Below are 14,552 nucleotides of genomic sequence, written 5' to 3' on the forward strand. Positions count from 1 at the left end.
AGGGATATGATGACGGACCTCGACAGTACGGTGTGTACAGTACATGGTATGGGGAGATCCCATCGCACCAAACACCGCACAAGGAAGTGTTGAAACTTGTAGTCCAGAAGACGGATAAAGCTAAAACTCAGGAAATAAGACAAAACAGCGATTCTGAACCAAACGCGCCTTTCATATTGACGACATCGCCCCGACTAAGCAAGTTAAACACGTCCCAGTCCAGCACGCTTACTCGCCATTGTCTTCAGTTAAGCTTAGTTGAGAGTCCCAATTAGACTGACTGCATGACAAACAAGCAGATGAAAAATATATGCAGAAAAAATATATATAAATATGCAGGTGAAAAAAAGGGCTGGGATCGGAATTCAGGAATGTCCGACAGCCACGTGACAGAGCGAGGTAGCGCCAGTACGAGTACGAGTGCGAGTGCTAGTATGAGTGCTAGTATGAGTACAAATGCCTGTAACCACTTTGAAAACACGTGACATTGCCCAACCATAGTTCTTCACTCATCCAGTTCTTCACCCCTAGGACCGCGTCACGTGCAATTCATCACGTCTGTCTCGTAGTCTACGCGTGGTCAAATCAAAAGCAACTAACATCCACCTCCGGACCATCGCGATCTTCTCAAATACATTACACTCGCTCCTTCGTACCAACCAAGAGCTTCAAACTACTTTAATGAACTGCTTTTTCTCTTCAGGCACATTCTGAACTCTATGCCAATATGCCTTCAGAATCTAGGCTAGTGAGGCGTGTGCAGACGAAGACGCGCCTTGTTGCATTTTGATCGCGAGAACTCCAGGAGTGGGAATTTACCGACCCCTGGCCCAACCCTGCTGAGGACAGCCGTACCTAGTCGCTTATATCACGTGATACCTTTCCATGGTCAACCAGAGGGCCAAAGATACATACCTCAGCCCGCAGGCTAGGGTGGCGGGAGAAAAGGAGGAGGCTGAGGAGTATGGACCCACGGGGTTTGGAGATATCGGCAAGTACATTGTCAACAAGGAGCGCAAGCTGCTGAATGCCGATATCACACTGCGAAACAATGCCATAGCAGCTGCCAAGGAACAGGGCAAGGAGGTGCCGCAACTGTTCAAGGATTGTGTTGTATATGTCAACGGATACACACGTCCGTCGGCCAACGAGCTACGTCGCATGATTGTTATTCATGGAGGTGTCTATTTGACCAATTTGCACCTGTCTGGAAAGACTGGAGTGACTCATATAGTGGCCAGCAATCTCACCAAAAAGAAGAAGCTCGAGTTTCAGAGCTACAAGGTGGTCACTCCCGACTGGGTGGTCGATAGTGTCAAAGAGAGCAAGGTGCAGGACTGGGCCAAGTACAGGTTGATTGTGGACACGGGCAACAAAAATGTCCTGGGGTTGTTCAAGGCCAAGATGGCTACAGAGTCGTTTCAGGAGCTGTTAGATGAGGAGTTGGGTGATGGTGGAGATTTGACACAGTCTCTGCCGACGATAGAAGAACCCACCAAGTGTTCCATTATCCCATCATCTCTAGCTTCTCCCGCTCACAGCATGAAACCACCGGTGAGCAAGGAACCTGTGGCATTATTTCCTCGTCCTTCACTGGCGAGAAAAGCCGAGCGTGCTCCCTCAGTAGAGTCGCCAGCACCGAAACGAGCCAAACCTATCCCTTCGTTCTCATCGTTCGAGTTGTCTTTCGATGAGGAGGAGCTGTTCAACTCCCTGCCACGTCCAGGAGCAAAGGGCGAGTCAGAGAGCCGGACTATGGGCACCCAAGAGACTCAGACCCAGGAGGGGACAGATAAAACCGAGGAGACCCAGGAAGAGACCCGGGGGCAAACTGAGGACGAAGCTCGATACGAAACAGTCACGACTGCAGATAATGACGTACCAATCTCGTCCCTGCCCTTCAGCAGCAGCATGTTACGAGCTGTGGACCAGAGCATCGACGCTGTGAAGGCGGAGGATGCAAACTACGACGACTTGGAGTTCAGTCAGAGTGAGTTACTGGGGGTGTTGAGTCAAGTAGGTGACGGTTCTGTACTTGAACAGGCGTTGGAGACTGAAGGTGAGATACAGGTTGACAAAGGAGAGCCCCCAGATCAGTTAGAAGACTCAGACTTTGACTTCTTGGACCACATTAGTGCCGAGGAGTCTGCTGACGAATCTGAGAAGGAAGACCCTGCTGTGGAAAGATTGGCAAAGGAAGAGTCGTCGGGAAGATCAGTTACTCCACCAATTCGCCCGGAAGATCAGCTGTCGACGACACCAATCAAACGGACTAGCAAACTTCCGTATGCAATCGACGATCCCAGATTCATCTCCCACTTTTACGAAAAGTCTCGTCTGCACCATCTCTCTACCTGGAAGGCCCGTCTACAGGCTAAATTCGAGTTGTCTTCCAAAAACAAACAAGTACCACCTCCTATATCTGGAGGCGATCGGATCATCATGCACCTTGACTTCGACTCCTTCTTCGTGGCGGTATCTACGCTTGACAGGCCAGATCTGACCAGAAAACCGGTTGCGGTAGGCAGTGGAGGATCCAGAAACGCTGACATAGCCAGTTGCAACTACGAGGCTCGAAAATACGGCGTCAAGAACGGCATGTGGATGTCACGTGCCCTGAAACTGTGCCCAGATCTGCAGACTGTGGACTACAACTTCCCCAAGTACGAGGAGGTGTCTGAGGCGTTTTATACAATCCTAAGAGAGTCTCAGCTGGACTACATTCGGCCAGTTTCTGTTGATGAGGCCCTTGTAGATGCCACAACTCTCATCGAGGCCAATGCGACCGAGTGTTCACTCTCTGAAGCTGCCGAAACAGTTGCGAAAGCTATCGCGACCAAAGTGAGGGCCACGACAGGATGCAACATCTCTGTTGGCTGTTCCAGAAACATACTACTAGCTAAACTCGCTCTTCGAGAAGCCAAACCGAACGGAGTCCATGTCATGTTTGACCAGAAAGCTATTTCCCAACTCCTGGATAAGACCAAGATTTCAGAAATCCCTGGTATAGGCAGGTCAATAGCTGGTCAGATTCGCGAAAAACTGCATGTGTCAACTGCAGGTAAACTAGCTCGTCTGAAGGACGTGATTCCAAACATGTCTGCTCTATTGGGCCCCAAACGAGGGCCTCAGATTGTCGACTTTTGTCTTGGCAAAGATGACTCTCAGATAGCTGTCCAGGATGAACGCAAATCCATCAGTGTGGAGATTTCTTATGGAGTTCGGTTCGAGAACAAGAAGCAGTTCGACGGGTTTGTGTTTAACATGTCTGCCGAGCTGGCTTCTCGAATGGAGGAGATTTCTGTCGAGGGCAGCCAGTTGACGTGCAAGCTCTATGTGCGTAAAAACGAGCATGAGACCCCCAAGTACATGGGCCATGGACAGTGCGACATTTACAACAAGAGTGTGAGTCTGGGGTGCTCGGTGAGCAGTACAAGTGAGATTAATTTGGCTGCCAGGGGCCAGTTTGCTGCTATGGGATACGATCCTGTATTGGTTAGAGGAGTGGGTATTCAGATAACCAAACTGACCCGTGATAAGGGTAAGGGAAAACAGTCCATGCTGGACTTCAATCGGGGAAGAACCACTAGACCCGATCTACGTGCCCCTATCATGCCCCCAGCGGGCACTCAGTTTGATATTCCCGCTGATATCGACCCCGAGGTGCTTCCTTTTCTTCCTGCTTCCCTTCGAAAACAGATTGAGACTAGAATGGGCATTACCGGTGGTTCTAGAGGTGCATTGGATCCGCCTAAAACGCCAACCAAAAAGAACCAGCAAGAAATGGGCTCGTTTTTCAGCCCCAGCCCCAGCAAGAGCGTCTACGCAACCCCGGGACTGAGTCAGAGCTCTCCCATTCGAGCACCAAGTATCTCACCTTCTCCACGACGAGCCAAGTCGGTCAGTCCTCGGAAGCGTCCTGGAAAGCCTGCTGCCAAGACCCAGATCAAGCGTCAGAAGGCCAACGTCAGGATATCTCATTTGCTTCCAGACGTGCAGGTCTGTTCGGAGGAGATGGCGGCTCTCCAGAACGAGCTGGCCATATTGAAGGCTGCTCTTGGAGAAGGCACTCCCGTGGAGCTGGTGACACGAATGATGCCTCTGGTGAACTCGCAGACGGACATGAACATTTTTATGGAACTGTCGTCGTCCATTCAACAAGAGGTGATCATGGATTACCGTAACGAGATCCAGCGCAAGATTGCTAGCATCTCAAGACAGTTGGAGGATCTCAAGGAGAAGGAACGGATCGAACGAAGCCGAGAAGGCTCGAACCTGAGAACTATCTCCCTGGGAACGGTTACTCGAAACAGACCAGATACTCAGGAGCTGTTGAGTAGACTCAGTCAGTGGGTTAAATCTAGCTACGACGGTCCCCATGAAGATGACGTTACTCATATGATCAGACGGCTACGGCATTACCGCAACGAGGGGTACCACGAGGTAGTCAACGCCTCTGTTCGTTGGCTTTCCAAATTGAGTGCCAAAAGTCCAGATTGGTCGGGGGTTGTGAGAGATATAATAGTTGGTTTGCAGGAGGGATAAGGGAAATGGAGGGAAGTGGAGGGTGGTGAAGGAACGGTTATTTATTGTTGTATTTATTATATCATCTATTTTTTCATCAACTAGGGGTTTGGCAACCGGTAAAAGTGATTGGAGACTGGAGAAGAAGGAAGATTCAGACGTGCAAGTCTTCGGAAAAGATTCGCAACGCAAGCAGTGGTACTGACACGATGTTATTCTGAAGTAGATATCAGGGAAAACCTCATCCGCGTGATGATATTCAAATTATGAGTCGTCCTTTCCCTCACAGTGTAGCATCACCAACGTTCTGGTGACACTGTACTGCCCAACATGATTACTTTTTTCTCAACTTGTTCAACATCACTTCGGTCAAACGATAAACACTGCTACTCTTACTACAAGTAGTACCACAAGTCGACCTCATCCCCAGCTCCTGCAAATGAGACAAGTATTTGCAGTCGAACGAGTGGCTGATACTGTGTGTGCCAAAAGTCCACGGAGAACAGATATACTTATACCTGGGCAAGCCACACTGACCTGGACCGAAAAATGTCCGACCCCGTTCATAACAAAAGTGAGTAAATAGCCCGGTGCCTTGCCCTTCAAACAAGGTGTCTTCGGGGCCGGCAAGGGTCTCAGTGCTGGCAGGTGTCTCAGTGGCAGCAAGGGTCTGGCGGCAAGGGTATCGGTGCCAGCAGGAGTCTCGGTGCCAGCAGGAGTCCCGGTGTCTACTCTACGGGACCTTTGGATGGATGGACCCGAGACGGATCCACTGAATCGGTTCAACGATCACACTAACTGGGCCGTGGATGTTAACCGGGTCCACGTCAAAGCACATGGGATCGTCGCCTTCTCATCCCAAAACGCCAATCTGCCCGGTCCGATACTCACAAGGTTCGATGCAGCGGGCAGCGGGTTCACGGCTGTGTATTCGGTGCCGTGTCAGTATGAGTATCATAGTAGAGGAGGGACAAGGCGCAGATGAAGCACTCTTCTAGCAAGTAAGAACGAGTCTGTCAACTACCGGTACAGTACTTGTACAACTTGTGGAGTTGCCGTCAGTTCACTTTGGCAAGACACTACAAGTAGGAAAATGCGCCTGTAGTTGCCCACCACCAGATCTGAGACAACGTTGACGCAGGTCCTCTTGTCTCCCTTGTCTCCCTTGTCTCTCTTGGGCTGAGTGAGAGCCACAGGCACGTGCGATTGTTATCAAGAGAGTCGCTTATTGGGAGATAGCTCGAGTTAGGTTATCTGAAAGCCTGAAAGTGGGCAAGGTTGGAAGAGGGGGGTGGTGGCCTGAAAGTCGGTTTTTGGACGACGCCACGAGACGATATCGGTGCTGGCGGGTCCTGGGAGACGAGCCATAAACAAATCGGGCCCTGTGATTGGTGGATTCCACCCTCCATTCCGCCAATCCGTCCGGTAAATACTCGTCCACACGCCTCCCTCCATTGTCCCATTGCGCATCCTCCACCTAACAGACCCTGCAGACCACGCCTAACTATATACTAAGCGATGAATGCAATGCACTGCACCCGTATGTACAGAGTAGAAGCCTAGAAGAAGAAAGCATGAAAGACAAGAGGGCAAGTACAAGTACAGATGGGAAGCAATTATCAACGACGATTGTCGCACTCTATCTCCTGATCATCTAGTCCATCCGTCCTTGATTAGCGCTCCCCCTCCAAACCAAAGAAACCATGAAACTACCAACCCTCGCTCTGGCCGCAGCAGCTGTCGCTGCTCCCCTGGTAGCCCCCGTCGAGCAATTCTCGCTCCCCACACAAAAAGGCAACGGCTACCTGATAGTCAACGTCGACCGACTGTCGGTGCGGTTCCCCTACGGCGTGGAATTCTCCATCGGCACCCCGGCCCAGCGGTTCAAGGGCGTGTTTGACACTGGCAGCGAACGTCTGCAGATGAACGGCGCTTCCGACTCTCGATGCCAAGCCGATAACGACTACGTGTGCCTGGGCGGCGTCTACAACCCCGCAGACTCCTCCACTTGGAAGTATGACACCAACGGAACCGGCACCTGGGGCGGACAAGGCGCCGAAGGAACAGACACCCTCACCCTGGGCTTCAAAAAGGACGAGTGCGACTTCTTCCAGGGCGGCGACATTGTTTCAATCCCCGGCTACGGAATCTACAACTCCAACGACACGGCAGGCTGGGACTCGCCCATCTTCGGACTGTCCAAAATCTTGTACCCCGAAGAGGGATACAAGAACCTGCCGTACTGGCTCAAGGAACAGGGCATTGCCAAGCGACAGGCCTTCTCCCTCTACTCCGAGGCGCCCATCGAGCTGGACTCCGCTGCCACCAAAAACGTGAGAACTCAGTGCATTTTCGGCGGAATCGATCACTCCAAGTACGAAGGACCTCTCGTCAAGCTGCCCCTGGTGTCTGAGACCCAGTACTCTGTGCGAATCAACACCATGACCATCGGTGGAGTGGTCCAGCCGTCGGAAAACGCCCGAAACCTCACTCTGGACACCGGCGTCAACGACATCCGATTCCTGTCCAACGAAACCTCCGAGTGGATCTCTCAAAAGTACGGAACCCACACCTACAACGGCACCCAGTGGGACATAGCCTGCGACGCTGAGTTCGACATCAACTACGAGTTTGAAGGCGGCGTTTCCATCCCCGTCAACTTCAAGCAGTTTGTCCAACACAACCCCAACGGAGTGTGCAACATTGGAATCGAAATCGGAGACAACCAGACCGACACCATTGCTGGCGCCTCATTTATTTCCCGAGCATACGTGGTATACGACAACGACTACCCATTCCTTCACCTAGCCAAGCGAAAGTACGGCTACTCCAAGCCCAACATTGAGGTCATCACCGGAGAGATTAGCTAATCACCACCTCCACCACCCCTGTACACACCATATATTCACGGTTCATTAACCATACATAGAAACGTACTTTTCAATCAAATGTCGCGAAAGATAACCGAACGAGGTGCACACTTATACGAATCTGGTGGGCCTATTGAGACACAAATGTCCGCTGAGGTAAACACAGATCACGTTGCTCAAACCACGTTCCCAAATCACGTTCTTACTATCGACTCCCGAACAACGAAACCCTCCTCTACCTTGCACTGACAGAAACGGAGCAGCACCGAAAGAGTAATAGAAACGAACATGTCTAACTAATTGTATGAGTAAGACTTAAGTATTTGTAAGCTTACAGTATTGTACAGAATATGTACGAGTGTGTAACACACACGAAGAATCAAGCAGCCACATTACAAATGCATCCCCCGCTGAGTGCACATGCCAGGATCTACAATCTAAACTAGATGCCAATTATAAATCCACTCCAGCTCTTCTTGATAGGCCACTTCTTAAGTCCGGCTACTACTACATACTGTGCCGTCTCACTACTTGTACAAAACCCCTCCGTTCACCGACTTAATCACCATGCTGTATGTTTTATAATCTAATAGGTTTGTGTTAAAAAGTTTAGACACACTCGAGAACTCGGAGAGTGTTGGTGTGGCCAAGACCACCGGTCCATCCCTGGATGGCGACAACAACATCGCCCTTGTTAAGAATACCAAGAGCAACAGCCTCGTCCATACCCCACTTGAGTCGCTCCTCAACATCGTGCTGCCACTCGGCAGGGTTGGAAGCTCGGGCCTTGTGGTAGATGAAGGGGTAGACGCCTCGGTACAGATGGGAGAATCGAGCGGCCTGTGCGTTTCGAGTCACCATAAGAATGGGACAGTTGGGTCGATACTTGGAACACAGTCGGGCGGAGGTTCCCGATGTGGACAGCACAATAATAGCTCGGGCCTGCTGCTCGAAAGAAGCAGACACGGCGGAGATAGCAATGGTCTCGACGGTCTCGGTGGGTCGGACAGTCAGGGTTCGCATCTCATTGAACAGAGGAGCATAGGCAATGGCCTTCTCGGCAACCAGACAGGTCTCGTGCATCATCTTGACGGACTCAATGGGGTAGGTTCCCTTGGCCGTCTCACCAGACAGCATGACACAGTCAGCACCATCAAGGACGGCGTTACCGACATCAGAGACCTCGGCTCGGGTGGGTCGGGGGTTGTAGGTCATGGAATCGAGCATCTGGGTGGCACAGATGACGGGCTTTCCGGCCAGGTTACACTTGGCGATCAGCTGCTTCTGGGCAATGAAAACCTGGGGGGCGGGGATCTCGATACCCAAGTCTCCTCGGGCAACCATGACACCGTCGGTCTCCTTCAGAATCTCGTCAAAGTTGTTGACACCCTGCTGGTTCTCAATCTTGGAGATGACCTGGATGCCCTTGCCCTTCTCGCCGAGCACGTCTCGGATGGCCTGGACGTCGTTGGCGGTTCGGACGAAAGAGGCAAAGATCATGTCGACACCGTGCTCAACACCAAACTTGAGATCGGCCTTGTCCTTCTCGGACAGAGCGGGGAGATCGACATCGGTGCCAGGGAGGTTGACACCCTTTCGAGAAGAGATCTTACCGTTGTTGAGAGTCTCGACCTTGAGGGTCTCGCCGTCAATCTTCTCGAGAACCTTGAAGGACAGAACACCGTCGTCAACGAAGATGATCTTGCCAATGTCAATCTGCTTGACAATGTTGGTGTAGTCAATGTACATGATCTTATCGTCGCACTGGTCCTTGTACTTGGGGTTGGTGGAGAAGAGCATGACATGGCCGGCCTTGACGTCCCAGTCCTTGTCGTCCTTGGTGACACCGGTTCGGATCTCGGGGCCCTTGGTGTCGAGAGCAATGGCCAGGGGTCGGCCCTGGAACTGCTGCTCGGACTCTCGGGCGTTCTCAATGACGGACTGGTGGTACTCGTACGAGCCGTGGGAGAAGTTCATTCGAACAATGTTGAGACCAGCTGTGGTTAGTATTGCGGCATGATAGACACATGGGTCCATACGTCATCGATAAGGGCACCAGACTGGCAACGTCATGAACGTCACCATTAGCGCCCTTACCACTTGCGTCGTTTTCATTTCATGTTTGTCACTTAGAGTTCGTTGGGTTTATCCGACCGGAAAAAATGTGCATGCGCATGAGCCGTGTATTGGACAAACCCGGGAAACCAAAGCCAAAAAATAAGGCGACGGTGCCAATTGGGGTAACGAAAGAAGGGACAGATAGACGTGGCCACCGCGAATCGGGTCACGGCGCACACTGCTGTCGCATTATGGTTACTCACCTTGTCGAAGCTTGGAGATCATCTCGGCGGAGTTTGTGTTGGGACCTGCTGTTAGTTTGCCGTTTTTACTGAGGCCTGAGGCGGAGACCGAGCCAGCGTTTGAGCGCATTCGGCGAATCGACTTGGGGGCAGGCGACACGGGTACAATGGGCTCGCCACATGTTCACATGAGCGGGTCCGTTATCCTGTGACGCCTACCTCTTGTGGGCTCGTCGAATTGTGCACCAAACCGCGCAATCGGCGTCTGGTCTGTGGATAAGTATACTCACCGATAGTACCAATGATGGACGACTTTCGGTAGTTCTTGGTGGGAATGTCATCCGTGTTCAGGGTACTGAGCCACTGCAGGTTGGTGGAAGGGGACGAATTGGCGGTGTAAATCATTGTAACTGTGGTGTGAATTTCTCCGCAGGGGTAGTTGATGGAGAGAAGAAGAGATGGTGCAGCGGAATTTTTGGATATATGGTTTTTTTTTGGATATGGTAACAAAACCAAAACACTAAAAGCAAACGGTAGGTTGCCTTCAAATAGAGTTGCGTCTACCCAGTAATTTATGGACCTTTTGCGTTGCGACAATATTGTCTTGTACGACAGAGATATGGACGGAGCGGGCCAGGTGAGGGGAAAAAGGAAAGTCACGTGACCCACTCCGCCCCCGAGTCTCGCCGTTGTTTTTCTCCTCTTTTGCGGGCTCCTGTTTCCGCGTCGCAATGGTCTTGACTTGTGGGGGTTGTAGGCATGTATCCGTAGTTAGCACACCCAGCTGCTACATGTAGCCCCGCACGGTCAACGTCATGTTACTTTTTCCCGCTAAAAAAGTTCACACGAATGTTGAGAGCTGTCAAATCAACTGGGGCGTGTTCAGAGCACGAGGCTTTGTGCGCCGGAGGGAGAGCGTCTGTGGGAGTTATTTGCCCGCATGCCATTGGTCTGTCCAGCTATCGTGACTCATGATACATATCTGCTTACAAGGTCTGCCGTCACTAGACGATAAAATTGGGAGACTGTAAAAAGGTCTTCTAGAAGAGCTGCCAGAGGTGGATTGATGAAGGGGGAGATTGATGGCGCAAGGGGATAGTAGAAAGGGCACGGCGATGCACTGAAATGACTACCGCTTGTCAATACTACCAATATCACAGATGTACAAGTACACATATCTAACCCGCTTTGTTTCCACTCGTACACTCCATTCATATCTATCTCCAATCAGCACTCTAAGACCTGTATGTACTGTAGTTGGAAAATACCAAGCCCTGCATGTACTACGGTACAAAAAAAACGGTACATACAGTCAGCGACATCGGCCTTCCAACAAGACAAGGAGAGGCGGGAACAATGTATGCTGCACACCACGGAGACTGGTTGCAAACAACAGAAGCGCGCAATTCGCCGTTTGCGACACGTAGGTTCCAGCCATTGGCCTCATCCCCCACATGTCGGTGAATCTAAACACTACCTCTGCAAACCCAACCGATCTTGTTGCCCTCTGACCAGCTCTCACTGTTGAGCTATTAAACCCTACCATGCAGTCAAGCAGTTGGGGAGAAGAGATGCGTGTAGACGAGGGGAATTGGAGACGAAGGGTGCAAGTAGAGCACGCAGTCTTGTGTACTACGTCAATTGTGCCCATTTATCGTCTTTAATCCTTCAAATACCCTCTTCGTCCTCTCGTCATCTCTCCGTCCCTGCGTGCATCTCCTCCAGCTTATACTTTTCAGATAGACCCACCGGAAAAATTAGTCGAACGTGCAGACTGCAGCGCATATGACTGGTTGCCAGTTTTTCCGGGATTGTCCCTGGCGCACCTCTTTCTCCTCTTCATATATAGACACTTGTGGTGGGAGTCATTGAGCGAGATACCGACCCCTTAACAATGGTGTTGTCTTGGAAACCCCAAGAACCCAACCGAGAACTTTATCTGTCTCGATGAGGTTAGACGTGACGACAATGTGTTGCGGTCACGTGGCGATCTGTGTCACGTGGTGGTTTGTGTCACGTGGTGGTTTGTGTCACGTGGTGGTTTGTGCCACGTGACAGATATGGCCCGTATACGTTGTCTTCGTACGGTGCGTGTACTCGTACTTGTACCATCAGCGATACAACTCCTCCATGGCAATGCACATTGAGTTGTCTCCATATTTGCTGTTGTCTTTTGGGAGTGTGGAAAAAACTGGAAAAACTTGGGCGAAAATGCTGAAAAACAGGTACGTCGGGTCTCCAAGCTCATGGAACTCACCAAAACCACCGCCTGATCCTCAGGATACCCACTTGCCACACCCTCTTTCGTGTGTTTCCATCCAAAAAAGGGCACGTGCAAACAGAGTTTTGGAATGTTGTGGAAGTGCCCCTTTTTGACCCTTTTTGACCCTTGTTGACCGGGACCCAGGAGACCCAAAAACCAGCCTAAAAACAGCAGCGGTAGGGGTAAAGGTGCGGCAAAAGACGGGATCCAGAGCCGCAATCGAGAGAGGGTTCGGTCACGTGACTCAGTTGACGTTTCACGGGTCCCATTGATGTCCAATTGGTCTCCTCGTCTCGTCCAGTATAAGCTCAGATCACGTACGGCGACCCACCGGGACAGGAGGACCAGCCGTGACTTTTCACCCCCACGAGTACCCTAACCCTGAAAATTTTACAGGTCCACTAAAGTTGAGGGCTTGTACTTTTCCTCTTCTTTTTTCTTTCCACATCATCCACAAAAATGTCTAACACTGAGCAGACCTTTATTGCCATCAAGGTGAGTAAGAAGCGAGGGTGAAGGAGTCGACGGCAGGGATTTGTTGTGTGTCAATTGCTGAATTGATCCGATTGAAGTGTCTTGAGATTGATGTCGTGTCAGCGAGATGGACAGATCAACACACCTCCGACACATGACCATGGCGCCAACAATGGTCGACCGCCAAGCTCCCCCAAACAACCACTAACCCAGCCCGACGGTGTCCAGCGAGGACTCATCTCTCCTATCCTCCACCGATTCGAGCAGCGAGGTTTCAAGCTTGTCGCCATCAAGCTGACCAACCCCGACGAGAAGCTCCTCCGAGAGCACTACGAGGACCTCCAGGAGAAGCCCTTCTTCCCCTCTCTGCTCAAGTACATGCAGTCTGGCCCCGTTCTTGCCACCGTCTGGGAGGGTAAGGATGTTGTCAAGCAGGGCCGAAACATCCTCGGTGCTACCAACCCCCTCCAGTCCGCCCCCGGTACCATCCGATTCGACTACGCCATCGACATTGGCCGAAACGTCTGCCATGGTTCCGACTCTGTTGAGTCTGCCAAGAAGGAGATCGGCATCTGGTTCAAGCCCGAGGAGCTCGCCTCTTACACCCCTGCCAACATTGGCTGGATCTACGAGTAAGCTATTTGTATAGTTTAATATCTTGTATGTGTCGCAGTGAAGAGTGTACTTGTTGCGGACTATTGTCTAGTAGTTTTCTTGTAGCCGTCATGGAAGGAGCCATCTCCATTGGACACGTGTAACCTTGATGGTCGCCTGTCATTTCACGTGTTGATCCACATTGGATGATTAAGCAACCCAGAGCTGATCGAGTTCCATATTAGACATTTTCAACCACGAGCGTACAATGTTCGTGCAGGAGGAATTTTCGCCAGCATGTTTCTTGCTTGTGTTGGGCCATATGTTCTTTCTGCTCACTTTGTTTACCTTTGTTACAAATTAGTTGAGAAAAATATTCGGCTGGGGGTTCATTTTGCACATTCCAGAAATGCCAGAGTTTTGGAAAGTGGTTCGATTGATAGGTAAAGAGCGACTTCTAAACAAGTTTTCATAATTGACAGTATTGTTTATTGCTAAAAGTTCAGGATACTTGTTTGAAACTTTTGTTGAGATTGTATTGCATACTTTAAAATATATATATATATATTATATACTGTAAAACAAAAAAAAGTATATACTGTACTTGTACTTACTGTATGTACTGTACATACTTGTGGGTAGGCAGAGCTGCTGATTTTGTAAGTATCCAAATGACACATTCAGATCAATGACGTGACAGATCCCCCGCCCCCACAGAATCACATTACCATTCTTCTCCGTGGCGCGTTGGAGTTCCCGATTTTTCCCGGTTTTCACCTCAACCAATGGAAGAGCCAGTGTAGTTAGACTGAACGGCAATACAAGGTTGACGAGTAGCATATATGATTTGATATTCGCAAGGAACTTTGTCGGGGTTGGAACTCTGATGAAGACCGTCAACTTAGCAGTCCCCGGCATAGTACATCCGCCATCAGTATCTAGACTGACTTTGCACTACAACAAAAGCCGATACAACAAGTGGGTACTCGTACTCGTACTACCAGCTACTCCAATGTCATACACTATCTTGGCTGCGCGTTATCATGTGAAATGAAAGGTTGTCTACGAGAGTATGTACTGCACTTGTACCTGTCCTTGCACTGGTGCTGAGATGACCGACTCTCGAGACGAACGGCCCGCAGAATCCGTGCCGGCCAGTTCATTTTGTGTTGGAATTTTTGATCGCTTTGCTCACGCCATTCCGTATCTCTGCCAAACGGGCTCCCTTTGGCTGGCTGCAAAGTCCGCTTGGGTAGGAGTATGCCGACCCTAACATCGGTCTCCAAATTGGGGTGATAAAGAAGAGAGGAAACGCGGGGGGAATCACGCGATCTCCAAAGTGGCGCCATTGGCGAGGTTCTACGGGACGCAGAAATACACGACGATTTCTATTTTGCTCAGTCGAGTTCCTCCAGCTCGTCTTGCAGCCTCTGTTCTCCCCTTAGGTCGGCCCGCCGGTAACCTTCGGCCTTCTCCGACGTTATCAGCCCAGTGCATGTAGAACGCACCTCCCAAGACACCAGCCAG

General features: G+C 50.7%; 6 protein-coding genes across 6 annotated transcripts; 3 read left to right on the forward strand and 3 right to left on the reverse strand.

Moving 5' to 3' along the window:
• Window positions 1-885: 885 nt before the first annotated feature.
• YALI1_F12757g (uncharacterized protein) lies at window positions 886-4,545 on the forward strand (the record flags this gene model as incomplete). The annotated part of the gene is made up of 1 exon (XM_505193.3): window positions 886-4,545. One exon carries the CDS (start codon window positions 886-888, stop codon window positions 4,543-4,545), a length of 3,660 nt encoding a protein of 1,219 aa, XP_505193.3.
• Window positions 4,546-4,858: 313 nt separating this feature from the next.
• Window positions 4,859-5,362, reverse strand: YALI1_F12801g (uncharacterized protein; the record flags this gene model as incomplete). Its single annotated transcript, XM_068283311.1, has 2 exons — window positions 4,859-5,255; window positions 5,298-5,362. 2 exons carry the CDS (start codon window positions 5,360-5,362, stop codon window positions 4,859-4,861), a joined length of 462 nt encoding a protein of 153 aa, XP_068139412.1.
• An 865-nt stretch (window positions 5,363-6,227) lies between these two features.
• On the forward strand, window positions 6,228-7,394 carry YALI1_F12810g (uncharacterized protein; the record flags this gene model as incomplete). Its single annotated transcript, XM_505194.3, has 1 exon — window positions 6,228-7,394. One exon carries the CDS (start codon window positions 6,228-6,230, stop codon window positions 7,392-7,394), a length of 1,167 nt encoding a protein of 388 aa, XP_505194.1.
• A 609-nt stretch (window positions 7,395-8,003) lies between these two features.
• Window positions 8,004-10,099, reverse strand: YALI1_F12842g (uncharacterized protein; the record flags this gene model as incomplete). The annotated part of the gene is made up of 3 exons (XM_505195.4): window positions 8,004-9,391; window positions 9,716-9,760; window positions 9,985-10,099. The coding sequence occupies 3 exons, from the start codon at window positions 10,097-10,099 to the stop codon at window positions 8,004-8,006; spliced, it is 1,548 nt and encodes a 515-aa protein (XP_505195.2).
• Window positions 10,100-11,690: 1,591 nt separating this feature from the next.
• On the reverse strand, window positions 11,691-12,408 carry YALI1_F12871g (uncharacterized protein; the record flags this gene model as incomplete). Its single annotated transcript, XM_068283312.1, has 2 exons — window positions 11,691-12,332; window positions 12,379-12,408. 2 exons carry the CDS (start codon window positions 12,406-12,408, stop codon window positions 11,691-11,693), a joined length of 672 nt encoding a protein of 223 aa, XP_068139413.1.
• Window positions 12,409-12,542: 134 nt separating this feature from the next.
• YALI1_F12874g (uncharacterized protein) lies at window positions 12,543-13,067 on the forward strand (the record flags this gene model as incomplete). The annotated part of the gene is made up of 1 exon (XM_505197.3): window positions 12,543-13,067. The coding sequence occupies one exon, from the start codon at window positions 12,543-12,545 to the stop codon at window positions 13,065-13,067; it is 525 nt and encodes a 174-aa protein (XP_505197.2).
• Window positions 13,068-14,552: the final 1,485 nt, after the last annotated feature.

This window comes from Yarrowia lipolytica, chromosome 1F (assembly GCF_001761485.1).
Source record: "Yarrowia lipolytica chromosome 1F, complete sequence".
Taxonomy (NCBI): domain Eukaryota; kingdom Fungi; phylum Ascomycota; class Dipodascomycetes; order Dipodascales; genus Yarrowia; species Yarrowia lipolytica.